The sequence below is a fragment of the Panicum hallii genome, chromosome 2 (assembly GCF_002211085.1).
Source record: "Panicum hallii strain FIL2 chromosome 2, PHallii_v3.1, whole genome shotgun sequence".
Lineage (NCBI taxonomy): Eukaryota > Viridiplantae > Streptophyta > Magnoliopsida > Poales > Poaceae > Panicum > Panicum hallii.
In genome coordinates, this window is record NC_038043.1 from 50,534,647 (window position 1) to 50,549,026 (window position 14,380).

Here is a 14,380-nt window from a genome sequence, read left to right on the forward strand (position 1 = left end):
TGGACCGTACGCCCCATCACCTAAAGGCTTAGTGCGAGGTTACCAATAACTCCGCGCCCCTCGGGTTGGACACGTAGCAGGAGGTACCGATGTACCGACACCAACGCTGGTTACTCCATCGGATTCTACTGCATGGCCGCATGCGTGTAACCGAAATAAGTGGAGCACCAGGACCTGCATGGCCGCATGCAGGTAATTTATTTTTTACCTTTAATTAATTTGTTTTACCTTTCTAAATTCAAGGGTTCAGATTTATTTAGCCACTTACCTCCTAGAAGGTAGTAATAAAGTGTACTGTAGCAAGGCCCGCATAGAAAGCCTTGAAGCCTAGCAAAAAATTTCCCATTCAAGAGGAACATATCACAAGTTATCCGGACGGAAGTTTGATGCCGTCCGAGATCGATCCGACCGTGCCTCACGTCCGGAGCTAGAACTGGATGCCAATGTGCGAGCCAGGATCATGCTGACACCCCTGACTCTTCGTACCGCCGCGCGCGTGGCCGTCTGCAGGGATAACCTGGCCCGCCTCCGCCGGCATAGTTTCCTATTCTGGAATCTGGATGCCACGCACCTCGCTGGCTCGTCGTTCGCAGCAGATCTCTCCTCCATCTCCATATGCGTCCTACTCCCGGTGAGGAAATGTAGAGGCTCAGTGCAGGAGTTACTTGAGCAAGGATGCCGTGGAGACGGAGCAGAAAAGAAGAATCACTACTGGACGAGGATGCCACCGAGCAGAAAATCCATGATCGCCACTCTAGTATCCGATCAGACACCGCAACACACCCAAGAGGCCAAGACCCTAGTAGGACCATAAGCTGCAGCTGCACCCCGTGAGTCTCGCTGCCCACAAGCCCAGACAGCGGACGTCCCCGAAGGACGTACGTGCCAGCGTCCGGAACAAACGATGAGCCTATGCGGTCGTCGCTGTCCCCGCCCGCGCACCCTCGCGGATCGCCTCCCGCAGCCTCTCCAGCGCGGCGTGCGACGAACCGCCCTCCGCCACGGCCTTCCGGCACGCGGCCTTCATCTCCGCGGCCTTCTCCCGCGCCCTCCGCGCCTCCTCCGACCCGCCGCCCAACAGGCTCCGCACCGTGCGCTCCAGCTCCGCGGCCTCCACGAAGTTGTCCCGCTTCCTGTCCACCTGCAGCGGCACGGCTACGCCCATGTCGGCCACGAGCTCGAACGCGTTCAGGTGCTGCTCCGCGTACAGCGGCCACGGCGCCAGCGGCACGCCGTGCCACAGGCTCTCGAGCGTCGAGTTCCACCCGCAGTGCGTCACGAAGCCGCCCACGGCCGGGTGGGCGAGAACCGCCTTCTGCGGCGCCCACCGGGGCCACACGAGGCCCCTGCCCTCGGTCCGCTCCAGGAACCCCTTCGGGAGGAGCGCGTCCAGGTCGGCGTCCGATGGGTGCCGCGACCCGGCCGCGGGAGGCCCGCGCAGCGCCCACAGGAACCGGTGCCCGCTCCGTTCCAGCCCCGCGGCGACCTCGCGCGCCTTCGCGGCGTCGAACCACCCCAGGCTCCCGAAGCACAGGAACACCACGGAGGCCCGCGGCTGCGCGTCGAGCCACCGGACGCACGCCTCGTCGGACGCGCCGTCTCTCGCACCGAGGTCCAGCACCGGGCCGATCGGGTACAGTGGCGGCGCCGGCCGTCGTCCCGGCGCGCACCGGCCCTCGGCTATCGCGGCGAGGAGCCCCGGCTCGAGCTCGGCCACCGTGTTGACGATGATGCCGTCGGCGTCCATGAACCGCCTGCCGTGGTACACGAACCACGTGAAGTTGGGGCTGCTCTTGCGGCCCATGAACCCGGGGGTGGAGCCCGCGGGCACGGGCGGCAGGCCCGGGACGTCCACCGTGCCCTCGTAGGCCTCGAAGTCGACGTCGACCTCCCGCTCCAGGGCCGGCAGCCGCAGCATGAGCGCGAGCAGCCCGGCCGTGGAGGTGAAGTAGATGTACGCCGGCACGGCGAGCTCCCGCGCCACGTCGAGCACGGTGGTGGCGAAGAAGTCGATCACGAGCGCCGAGGCGCGGAGCTCCCGCGCCGCGGCCCTGACGTGCGGCTTGTACAGCTCCAGGTACCGCGACTTGAACTCCTGCAGGTTGCCGCCGCAATCCGTCGGGGGCTCCTCGGCCGGGAGGTGGTGGAACCGGACGCCAATGCCGGACGCCTCGACGCGCCGGACGTGCGCGTCCACCTCCGACGTGGTTTCCGGCGTCGGCGGGCGCACGACGAGGACGGTCACCGTGAACTCCTGGGCGTGACGACCGCCGTGGCCCAGCAGGCGCTTCCCGGCTTCGATGAGCGACATGAGGTGGCCGGAGCCGGGCTCAGGGAGGAGCAGCACGTTGAGGCTCGCCATTTCACCTTCCTGCGCTAGCTAGCTAGCTATCCGAGCTTTCGACCCCAACAAGCGCGCGTAGGAGGCATCCAATCTGAGGTGCGCAGCCGAATTGCAAACCTCCTTTATGTCATCTCCGGAGTGGTCTGAACGGCGGCGACTACAGAATAATAACACGAGGAATGACTCCTTGCCGGTAGGGGCCGGAATAAGAACAGAGCTGCCGTTGTCGCTCGCTCACCCGTTGCTTTCGCTTCCAAGCTGGCATGGATAGCAGCGCCACCGTCCTGCATGCAGTTCGCCGGCCCCCCAGAGCGTCAGTCTGGTCACATCACGGCTTCCGTCCCTCAGCGCGACGAGCCGACGACGACACATATGGTCGCCAGGGGCCAGATTCCGGGCTCAGGGAGGACGACGACGTTAACGTACGTTAGTACGTAACGTTCGCCATTGCCCCTGCTGCTATCGCGCCGTCATGAGCACCAGGGCTACACGAGCTACACGGATGGCACTGTTGTTATGAGTGGCCCTGTGTGCTGACTGTTTGTGTCCTACGACGTGTATAGGGTTACAGGATTCTACCGGCGAGCCGGGTTGGCAGAACACGGACGGACGGACGGCCACAGGGAAAAAGCCTCTTTCGTAGTGGGCTAGGGGCAGTGCACTGCAGGGCAGGCAGTAGGGGGGGGGGGGGGGGCGTACCTAGCAAGTCCGATCATTTGTTCCTATCCGACGACGATGTAACCGGGTGGAATTTCAGCCGGCCGGCCGGCGCCCAGTTCTTCAGCGTTTAGTTTCCGATTCTATCCGGTGGCGTGATACGATGCAGCTTCGGCAGCAGCGCGATTCCACGACCTCGACGCGCCGAGCGTTGGGGACCGTACCGGCTGAAACGGAGAAAATGGTGGGAGATAAGATGGCGACCGGCTACGTTAACTGTTTGTGCGCCTTAGGCCCTGTTCGTTTCCTGCCCTCTAAATTTTAGACCCATCACATCAAAGAGAATCTTATCATTTAAAAGTATTAAATAAAGTCTAATTATAAAACTTTTTGCACAGATGGGTGCTAATTCGCGAGACAAATTTAATGAGCCTAATTAATCCATAATTTGCCACAGTGATGCTACAGTAATCATCCGCTAATCATGGACTAATATACCTCATTAGATTCGTCTCGCGAATTAGCCCTAGGGTTCTGCAATTAGTTTTATAATTAAACTTTATTTAATACTTCTAAATGATAAGATTCTCTTTGATGTGACTCCTCTAAACTTTATACCCCAGGAAACGAACACACCCTTAGATTGGGACTTGGGAGGGAGGCAGGCACGCATGGTGTCTAGCTGAATTCCCCCTGGTCACCTGGCTTGTCATGGTGGGAGCGAGGACTGAGCGCGAGCTAGGGCAGCAGCTGCCGGTGCCGTGGCTAGCAACCCCACGCCCCCACTAGTCCATGTACGCGCTGCCTCTAACTTCTGAGAATAGCTAGGCTGCCAAATCTGAGCCCGGAACACATGAACCAAGCACCGTCTTCGTGTATTCCTGTCTCTGCCCTGCATGCATGCTACTGTGACGAGAGACAAGTAAGTTGTATGTTGATACTTGTACTCCTGCATATTAGACTCTGTTTAGTTGCTAGGCCGTAAACGCAAAAAAGCCGTAAACGTAAAATTTTCGAAGAAATCTTGCTAATTTAAAGTACTAAATGAAGTCTATTTACAAAACTTTTTGCATGGATGGGCTGTAAATCGCGAGACGAATTTAATGAACCTACTTAATCCATATTTTGCAACGGTGATGCTACAGTAACCATCCGCTAATTATTGCTTAATCATGGATTAATTAGCATCATTAGATTCGTCTCACGATTTACAACCCATCTGTGCAAAAATTTTTATAAATAAACTTCATTTAGTACTTCAAATTGGTAAGATTCCTTTGCAAAAAGTTTTTTTCGTTTACACGCAACGAACTAAACAGGCCCTTAGTTGGCATTCTAGCTTGGTCTCAAAGTCAAACCTTTGTAATTTTGATGACCACCGATTTCTAGTAATTTGTACCGTTGAGCATCATAAGATTTATATTTCTAGACTCGTATTATGGTTATAAGTGATTAATATTGCAGGTTATTAGATGTGTTTCATGGCTCACACCTAATGGGTCCGGTAGTACTATTAGATAATGCAACTATAAGTGGTTCATTTTTAACTAGAACTCAAAATTGCGTCATTTCAAAAGCAAAGAATGGAAAGTATCAAGTTTGGTACTGCCATGTGTGTTCTGTGAATATAGCATACGTGTTTAATATTTTTTTAATACGTGTGTGCCCCCACGTACATTTTACGATCATGGTTAAAGGTTGAGATGTTTTGACTTCCTAATAAAGCTGAAAAAAAGAGAGAGAAACGACCCGACCCGTTAAAGTTTCTCATGCTCTGGGCGCCTGGGCCTAAGGTCATTAATACCAGGCCTACCTTGCAGATGGCCCAAACAGAAACAGTTCGTGCCGCTTGTGCGGGCCGGTTGTTGTTGCGAGCGACTCGAGTGGCACTGGGCTGCACGTCGATGCTGCTGGACCTTGCCCCTGGGCCGGAAATCCACTGTCCCCTGGTTCGGGGAACTCAGGGTCGGGCCGGCCCGGTATTTTGCCGGCGTCCGTCCCCGGAATTCCACGCCGGCCGGCGAGTCAGACGGATAGCCTTCGACCTTTGTCCGTTCGTCGGGGTGGAAACATTTGACAGAGACACTGACCCGATGACCGAATCACTCCGGCTTAAAGCACGGACGGCGACGGCCCAACCTGGGGAGTGGCAGCGTGGCTTCAGCGGCACTGCGACAGAGACACCTTTGAATCCCCGGAGCCTCGTGCGTACTAGTAATCAGGATCAGTCCAAGCGAGTGCAGAAAATTGCTGCGCTGGGGATCAGTATTCGGATTTTGGCCGATTGTTTACGACGACCGACCGCCGAATCCGCCGAATAAAGTACTCTTTCCACGTTTCGTCCTCGCGCTCGCCATCATGTTAATCTTGGGGAATCGACCGACCGACCGGGACCCTCCGTCACCTTCCCACTGCAAAATCAGTGGCGGTCACCATCGACTGGCTGTTTACCAAATCACCAGTCCGGCGAACTTCCAGGAGCTCGGCAGGCAATCGTATTCGTTTCGTCCTAGATATATAGCTCCGGGGAGCTCGCCTCTAGCGCGGTAGTGGCGCGGGGTCAGGGCCAAATCAGCAGCGCGATTACACCTAAAGGTGCGGCGATGGCGGCGCCGGCGCTGGTGCTCCTGCCGGAGTGGGGCTCCGGCCACCTCATGTCCATGCTCGAGTCCTGCAAGCGCGTGCTCCTCAGCGGCGGCGGCAGGGCCTTCTCCATCACGCTGCTCGTCATGCGCCCGCCCACGGCCGAGGCCACCTCCGAGGTGGAGGCGCACGCGCGCCGCGAGGCCGCGTCGGGGCTCGACATCCGCTTCCACCGCCTCCCCGCCGTGGAGCCCCCCGCGGACGCCATCGGGGTCGAGGAGTTCATCGCGCGGTACATCGGCCTCCACGCGCCGCACGTCCGGGACGCCCTCGCCGGCATGGCGCGCCCCGTCGCGGCGCTGGTCCTGGACATGTTCGCCGCGCCGCTGGTCGACGTGGCGCGGGACCTCGGGGTGCCCTCCTACGTGTTCATGTCGTCCACGGGCGCCATGCTCGCGTTCATGCTGCACCTGCCCGTGCTCCACGAGGCGGGGGCCGCGGAGTTCGACGAGGTGGAGGGGCCCGTGGAGGTGCCGGGCCTGCCGCCGGTGCCGCCGGCGTCCGTGCCGTGCCCCGTGGTGGACAAGAAGAGCCCCAACTACACGTGGTTCGTGCGCCTCGGCGACCGCTTCATGGACGCCACGGGCATCATCGCCAACACCGCGGAGGGGCTCGAGCCGGGGCCCCTCGCGGCCGTCGCCGGGGGCCGGAGCGTGCCGGGGCGCGCCGCGCCGCCGGTGTACCCAATCGGCCCCGTGCTGTCGCTCGGCGACCGCTCGCCGTCGCACGAGTGCGTCGCGTGGTTGGACGCGCAGCCGCCGGCGTCGGTGGTGTTCCTCTGCTTCGGGAGCATGGGCTGGTTCGAGCCGGCGCAGGTGGTGGAGATCACCGCCGCGCTGGAGCGGTGCGGCCACCGATTCCTGTGGGTCCTGCGGGGGCCACCGTCGTCCGCGACGGGCGCCGGCGCCCCGGACGGGTCGGAGCACCCGACGGACGCGAACCTCGACGAGCTCCTCCCGGAGGGGTTCCTGGAGAGGACCAAGGGCAGGGGCCTGGTGTGGCCGACGTGGGCGCCGCAGAAGGACATCCTCGCGCACCCCGCCGTGGGCGGGTTCGTGACGCACGGTGGCTGGAACTCGGTGCTCGAGAGCCTGTGGCACGGCGTGCCGATGGCGCCGTGGCCGCTGTACGCGGAGCAGCACCTGAACGCGTTCGAGCTGGTGGCCGACATGGGCGTGGCCGTGCCGCTGCGGGTGGACAGGAAGCAGGACAACTTCGTGGAGGCGGCCGAGCTGGAGCGCGCGGTGCGGTCCCTGATGGGCAGCGAGGGAGAGGAGGGGAGGAAGGCGAGGGAGAAGGCCGCGGAGATGAAGGCCGTGTGCCGGGACGCCGTGGCGGGGGGCGGGTCATCGCACGCCGCGCTGCAGAGGCTCGCCGAGGCGCTCCACGACGGCGCGGCGATCCCAAAGAAGTGAAGCCCAGCTGCGCGCGTAGCTGATGCATGCGTTCGTTAGGTAGTTCGATCATGTCGCGTCGATGGATCACAGAAATTCGTGATTCTGTTCAGGATTTCATCAGTTGGTCGCGAAGTTAGATGCCATGCCAGAGCTGCTGCTGAAATCTGGTGTTTTGGGTTCAAAGTAGCTCAAATTCCATCAGTCGGAAATAAAAGCTGGTTGTTCTTTTTTTGCGTGTTTGTGCGTTGTCCGCATCGATGTGTTATGTGGACTTTGCATCAACTACAGAAGCAGGTATAATGATTCCACAGATCGGTTTAAACAGACAATTTGAGTCCTGGTATGATGTCCATCTGGAAGGGTACAACAGCCCTGATGAATGCTGTAATAAACTGATGATCTTCACACAGGAAACTGTCAAGAACAAATGTTGGTAAATCCCTGCCGCGGGCGTGAGCATGCTCTGGTGGAAAGGTGGGGAAGAAAGCAGGGATTTCTAGTACTTGCAAGTTCCGACTTTTTTAATCCCTTGTGCCAAGGAAAAAAGTAGCAGAAATGAAATGGGATTTGAGTTGCAGAACAGAGCACCAGACCCCATGTTCAGGTCGCCTAGCAATTCAGTTAGGTCATGGGCAGGAATCAGTTTCATGTGCACCCAGAGACTCTCACGGATGCAGAGGGCATCCAATTTCCGGCGTCGAAATATTGCACCACATGCTCAAGCGCTTATTAGCTGCCAGGAATGCAATATTTTTATGAGAGCCAACGAACAACATAAGAAAAAACGTTTGCAGCTGTGGCAAATATGCAGGGAGTTCTGAGTATAGGTGTATCCTCCAGCTTCCAGGATTCTGAGAATCCAAAATCTTTAGCATCAAAATCCACTATAGAATCTGCTCCGTTTGGAAGCTGAAGCAGATTCTACATTATGGATTCTGAAAATCCATGTGCTTCCAAACGGGGCCTTAGGGTGTGTTGGTTTATTAGGATCTAAAGTTTAGACCCGTCGCATCAAAGAGAATCTTATCATTTAGAAGTATTAAATAAAGTCTAATTATAAAACTAATTGCAGAACCCCAGAGCTAATTCGCGAGACGAATCTAATGAGGTATATTAGTCCATGATTAGCGGATGATTACTGTAGCATCACTGTGGCAAATTATAGATTAATTAAGCTTATTAAATTTATCTCGTGAATTAGCACCCATCTGTGAAAAAAAATTTATAATTAGACATTATTTAATACTTTTAAATAACAAAATTCTCTTTAATATAATGGGTCTAAACTTTAGGTCTTAAAAAACGAACACTATTAGTCCTCCCAACTCTCAAACATTTTCAATCCACATCAAACCCCTAATTCAAGCCGAACAAGATTTTAATGCAGCGAAATGTCATGTCACAAGTTTCATTTCACAACGTCACGCAACACTTGGTGCTACTCCATGATTGATCTATGATCTGTCAAACCGCGAAGTTTTATTTCATCACTCCACGTCTCGTCTGCTCATTAATGAAATGGAACTTGCGGCTCTCATCATCACGCATCTGCAGTTTTCCGACCTCCCATCTCGATTTGTTTGGCTCTCATGTCAGGGAGCAGTGGACGATAGTGGATGCCTCGTCCTCTGATCCAGCAAACTTATTTTAAAGGGAAAAGCAGCATCTCGTTTGCCACCTACCGTTCGGTGCGCTTTCTTGCGTTTGTGCCCCGAGAATTCGCGACGCCGGAGGACCGGATCCTTATCCACCCATGGCGACCCCGACCGTCGTCTTGCTGCCCCTGTGGAGCGCCGGCCACCTCATGTCCCTGCTCGAGGCCGGCAAGCGTCTGCTCGACCGCGCCGGCGGCAGGCTCTCGCTCACCGTGCTCGTCATCCCCCCGCCCACGGAGCAGCTCGCGGCCGAGGTCGAGGGCCACATCCGCCGGGAGGAGGCCTCCGGCCTTGACGTCCGCTTCGTCCGCCTCCCCGCCGTGGAGCCCCCGACGGATTTCCGCGGCATCGAGGAGTTCCTCTCCCGGCTCGTGCAGATGCACGCGCCCGACGTCAGGGCGGCGGTCGCCGCCCTCCCGTGCCCCGTGGCCGCGCTCGTTCTCGACTTCTTCTGCACCACGCTGATTGACGTGGCCCGCGACCTCGCCGTGCCGGCCTACGTCTACTTCACCACCAACGCCGCGATGCTGGCGCTCATGCTGCGCCTCCCGGCGCTCCACGAGGAGGTGACGGTCGAGTTCGAGGAGGTGGAGGGCGACGTGGACGTGCCCGGGCTGCCGCCGGTGCCGCCGTCCTCGTTCCCGATGCCGGTGATGGACAAGAAGAACCCGAACTACACGTGGTTCGTGTACCACGGCAGGCGCTTCGCGGAGGCCGACGGCATCATCGTCAACACGGCCGCCGAGCTTGAGCGGAGCGCGCTTGCTGCCATCGCCGACGGACGGTGCACGCCCGGAGTCCGTCCCCCGACGGTGTATCCGATCGGCCCGGTGATCTCGTTCGCGCCGCCCTCCGAGCAGCCGCAAGAGTGCGTGCGGTGGCTCGACGCACAGCCCAAGGCCTCCGTGGTGCTCCTCTGCTTCGGGAGCGGAGGATTCTTCACCGCGCCGCGGGCGCACGAGATTGCCCACGGCCTGGAGCGCAGCGGTCACCGCTTCCTCTGGGTGCTGCGCGGCCCACCGGAACCAGGCGCGCGGCACCCAACGGACGCGAACCTCGCCGAGCTTCTCCCAGATGGCTTCCTCGAGAGTACGAAGGGCAGGGGCCTGGTGTGGCCGACGTGGGCGCCGCAGAAGGAGATCCTGGGCCACGCCGCCGTTGGGGGTTTCGTGACGCACGGCGGCTGGAACTCGGTGCTGGAGAGCCTGTGGCACGGCGTGCCGTTGGCGCCGTGGCCGCTGTACGCCGAGCAGCACACGAACGCGTTCACACTGGTGGCCGCCATGGGCGTCGCCGTGGCGATGAAGGTGGACAGGAAGCGGGACAACTTCGTGGAGGCCGCGGAGCTGGAGCGAGCGGTGAAGGAGCTGATGGGCGGCGGCGAGGAGGGGAGGAAGGCGAGGGAGAAGGCCATGGAGATGAAGGCCGCGTGCAGGAACGCCGTGCAGGAGGGCGGCTCGTCCGACGCGGCGCTGCGCAGGCTAGCCGAGCAGCTGGTCAGCACGAGTAAGTGACGACGAGACGAGAGAGGCAGCTCCCCCTATGTCGCATGTCATGTGTTCTTCGATGCCTGGATTTCGGAGGCATCGCTACCATTTTCAAATAAAAGACATTGCCTCTCAAACTTGCATATTACAAATCATTGATAAATCTTAAAAAATCATATGTTTGCTAATATCAATAATAGGACCAATATTATTTTTTTGGAATAAAGGATATTTTATCATAAACACGTTGCTGAGGTGGGTGTGCACTTGACAGATGGTGAGCTATGAGCAAGAGCTCCACAGGGTAAAGAGAGAAGGTGAAGATGTAAGAGCCTGCCTAGGCTGTTGGGCTAACTTGTCAGCTACGGAGTTTGTTGCTCTAGCAATCTTGCGTGTGGAATGATGAATGCTTCATTTTGTGCTGCAAATTCAGATAGCATTGGTGTACTTGCCAATGCCCTGGTTGTTGCAGCGGGGACCTTGGAGCAATTAAGCGCCTTTGGTAGCATTGGTAGGACATTGTAAGCCAAGCTTTTTTTGTTGGCTTACTGAGCTGCCAGCAGTAGGACTTCTGCTTCCGCCTGGAATACGTCAGTGTGACGCTAGTGATTTGGGCCAGAACACCAATAGCATAATCGTAGTGCTGTCGATGTGTTGAGACCGAAGTTGCCAATAATCAAGTAGGGTCTTGCCATTGTTTGCCTTTTTTTGGCGCCAAAAACATCCATCCTTAGCATCTTTCTCAGCCTCAGCCTTTTCCTTTTTGCTTAAAATATTATACTCCTTCCATTTCACAATGATTGTTGTTCTAACTTTGTTCTTGGTCAAACAATTCTATCTTTAACTATCGATTTTTAAATGTTCGCATAGTTTTAGAACATAGTATGTATTATTAAAGTATTTCTTATGGTGAAAAACATAAATCTTATAATGTTAAGCTATACATTTTTTTGTACTCCTAAATAGGAAGGGTGGGTGTCGTTGGTTACTAATTCTAGGCCTGGGCTGCTTGCTCTGGCGGGGCCTCTTGCTAAGGTCTCATCTTGGGTTAAGGGCCGAGCTTGAAGCCAATTTCTTCACTTTGTCTCTTGGACTTTGCTTGGGCCGAGCTTGGTGCTTGGTCTTGGGATTATAAAGAGGGTCATGTCCGCCTACAGTTCCCAGGCTGTAAATGTAAAAGATCGTAAACGTAAAATTTTTAAAGGAATCTTGCTAATTTGAAGTACTAAATGAAGTCTATTTATAAAACTTTTGCATGGATGGGCTGTAAATCGCGAGACGAATCTAATGAGCCTACTTAATCCATATTTTGCAACAGTGATGCTACAGTAACCATCCGCTAATTATTGCTTAATCATGGATTAATTAGCATCATTAGATTCGTCTCGCGATTTACAACCATCTGTGCAAAAAGTTTTATAAATAAATTTTATTTAGTACATCAAATTAGCAATATTCTTTTGCAAAATTATTTTTGCGTTCACAGTTACGGGAACTAAACAGGCCCTAAACCGTCGCGTGCCGTCCCCGCCCCGCCGCCGTCCCGCCATCCCGCCGCCGTGAGGTGCCCCTGTTTGCCGGCGCGAGGGGTCCACGTCCGCCCGCGCGAGGAGGCGGGGCCCTTGTGGTGACGACGGCGAGCAGGAGGACGGGCATGCCTCACGCCCCCACCCCCCTCCTCCGCTGCGACACCAGGGCGCTCCTCCGCCGCGACGCCGGGGCGCGATCAGCGGGAGGGACTCCTGCGCCGCCACCGCCACCACGACGGTGCCCACTCCTCGCCGCTGCACCTCCTCCACGCCGCCGTGGACCTCGCGCCGCCGCTCCTCCACGCCGCCGTTGCACCCCCGCCCTCCTCCGCTGCTCCGCCCCTCCTCCCCTTCCTCGCTCGATCTGGCTCCTGGGACGGTAGCATCCACCGCGAGAAGCTCCAGTCGCCGGCGAGAATGCGAGGGTTGGCCGTCCGCTGCCGCCCTCCGCTGCGAGGTGCCCTTGTCCGCCCGCACGAGGAGGCGAGTCGCCCGGTGCTCAGTTCCCCTCCTCCTCGCCACGCTTCGCCCTCGCCCTCCGCGCCAGCCTTCACCGAGGGCATCAAGCAGCCGCGGTCGGGCCCGGATGCGTCGCCGCTCGAGATCAACGAGCGCGATGTGGTGTGGACGGCAAGCGGCTGCCAGGAGCCGTCCGCCGATGCTCGAGATGCTGCCGCCGTGCAAGAGACGCCGGCACACCATGCTGCAGAGCTTCGGGCTGTCGTCCCTCCTCGCCGAGGGCGGCGGCGAACAGCGTGCAGGGTGAGGCCATGCCGATGAGGGCAGTGGCGCCAGGAGCAGGCATCCTGTCCTCTCTTCCTCCACTCAGAACAAATATCAGGAGGTCAAGAACCCTCTGCAAAATTCAGGTGCTTCTCTCCCTCCCTATTGCGTTCTTTCCCTCCCTGCCCCTTCAGATTCTTGATCTCAGTATCCAGTACTCAGTACCAAATATTCTGATTGTAGATGTATTCACGAAACACAATAATAATTTCCCCTTATCCACTGCAACATATTCATTTTATGATGAGTTAGCCTTTTGTTGCGAGACTAATGATCTATTGTATTTTGGTTATGCAAAATTCGTTTTTGATTTATTAGTTTGTGGGCATTTTAGTTAGTTTAACCATGCATCCACTTATTTTATTCTGGTAGCAGGGAGCATTCAGTTAGAAGCTCTGTTAATGGAGAATTGAAGTGCAAACTGATAGCTCCAATCTTGAGGTCCTCAAAAAAAGAAGATTTGAATATTATTATGTGGTAACCTGAAATCTGATTGAAAATTTGCATCATGAAATGCAATCTTTTAATAAGTTGATTCTTTCTTCATTGCATCTGCTTAATTACGGTCGTTTAAGTGTTGAAACGGCAACCTAGCTATAAAGGCTATTGCAGTGAAATGTTAATTTGGATCTACTCATGCCTTTTTCTAAGTTGTATTGGTTCTTATATGAACGTTAGTAGGGGATTTTTAAGGAAGAACATGGTAAAATATTGTTTAATGATACTGTTGTTTTCTGTTCTTTCTCTGAACTAGATTAGTTAGCTTTTTTTCAGTTGAGTGGTAACCTGACTTCTATTTTCTGCGTATAGACTCATTTATTTGCTTTTCTGTGTCTTAGTTCAATGGTCATATTCTGTACTGGGCTTGCTTATTAATGCCAGGCATCGAGCACCTTTGGCTTGTCCTGCAAAGGTTGCAGATCCGAAGCTGAAGGTAGAAGAGGGACATGTGCTTCTCCAAAAGCTGAAGAGGGACAGGTGCTGAATACAAATGTGCCCCGGACAGTGGAAGCAAAGTGGTGCTGTTCATCAACAGCATGTTTGGTGAGGAATAAACCAAAAGTCCAATGGTACCAGCCTAGCATATCAATATGGTATTAATTGAAATGCACTGTAATAAAAGAGTTAGCAGATTTGTAGGTCTAGAAATGCATTTTCGGAGTCGATGGACCTAAATGACACACTCTTACAGGTTTGTGCATTAAGAAATGTATTTTAGGAGTTGATGGGCCTAAGTGACACACCCTCACAGGTTTAAAGACCGCCAGTGCATTTTACTCTTAGAAAAAAGAAGAGCGGAAAGAGTTCCACTGTTCCAGCATCTGCATTATCATACAAATTGTTTTTGTTTTTACACCATTATTTCAGCTTATCAACTAAGCAGATAAAAAGGGAACTAACATGAACAAGCGTGAATAATAGAAACCATAAGCAAAGCCTCTGGTTATTCATGGCAATGACCTCCAATCTCAAGTTTGCCGAACCAATGGTCTCCCGTGCTTACTTATGGTAGAGCAGCTATCCCCGTGAAAATGACCTGTATAAAAAAAGACCCATTTTTTTTAAAAAATTATGGGATCAATGGAGAGATGACGTCCACAGTTAGAACCATGCCGGAAGTAGGTAGGATCTGTGGCACTCTTCAAAGGTCTCATGGAGCTAGCACCTCCAGGTCTGGGAGGACAGGGATCACCAGGAAAATTCTATGCGCGCGCAGCTCTCAGGATGGTCCCAAGTCAGGACCAAGGCACCATTCAATATTGCTCATGTGAGTTTGTGACTGGTCTGTGTGTTTCGGTCGGCTGTGCTATATATCGGTCTACTAGAAGGCCCTTTCTCTGAAACGTTGGTATAATGTGGATACAGGGCCTCCCTCATACGCCCT

The 14,380-nt window shown here is 55.2% G+C and overlaps 3 protein-coding genes across 5 annotated transcripts; 2 read left to right on the forward strand and 1 right to left on the reverse strand.

Annotated features, from left to right (window-relative positions):
• Window positions 1-689: 689 nt before the first annotated feature.
• Window positions 690-2,460, reverse strand: LOC112883086 (anthocyanidin 3-O-glucosyltransferase 2-like). Its single transcript, XM_025948313.1, has one exon. It carries the CDS (start codon window positions 2,360-2,362, stop codon window positions 911-913), a length of 1,452 nt encoding a protein of 483 aa, XP_025804098.1. The 5' UTR covers window positions 2,363-2,460; the 3' UTR covers window positions 690-910.
• A 2,955-nt stretch (window positions 2,461-5,415) lies between these two features.
• On the forward strand, window positions 5,416-7,280 carry LOC112883085 (anthocyanidin 3-O-glucosyltransferase 2-like). Its single transcript, XM_025948312.1, has one exon. The coding sequence runs from the start codon at window positions 5,605-5,607 to the stop codon at window positions 7,057-7,059; it is 1,455 nt and encodes a 484-aa protein (XP_025804097.1). The 5' UTR covers window positions 5,416-5,604; the 3' UTR covers window positions 7,060-7,280.
• Window positions 7,281-8,591: 1,311 nt separating this feature from the next.
• On the forward strand, window positions 8,592-13,716 carry LOC112880514 (UDP-glycosyltransferase 71K1-like). Of its 3 annotated transcripts, none has more exons than XR_003226350.1 (3): window positions 8,592-10,202; window positions 11,687-12,581; window positions 13,335-13,716. XR_003226350.1 is itself a non-coding variant. In XM_025945159.1 (2 exons), the coding sequence occupies exons 1-2, from the start codon at window positions 8,795-8,797 to the stop codon at window positions 10,469-10,471; spliced, it is 1,422 nt and encodes a 473-aa protein (XP_025800944.1). In that variant the 5' UTR covers window positions 8,594-8,794; the 3' UTR covers window positions 10,472-10,887. The 3 variants fall into 3 exon arrangements, 1 of the variants encoding a protein (XP_025800944.1); XR_003226349.1 differs by having other exon boundaries at window positions 13,378-13,716; XM_025945159.1 differs by lacking the exons at window positions 11,687-12,581; window positions 13,335-13,716 and adding an exon at window positions 10,458-10,887 and having other exon boundaries at window positions 8,594-10,202.
• Window positions 13,717-14,380: the final 664 nt, after the last annotated feature.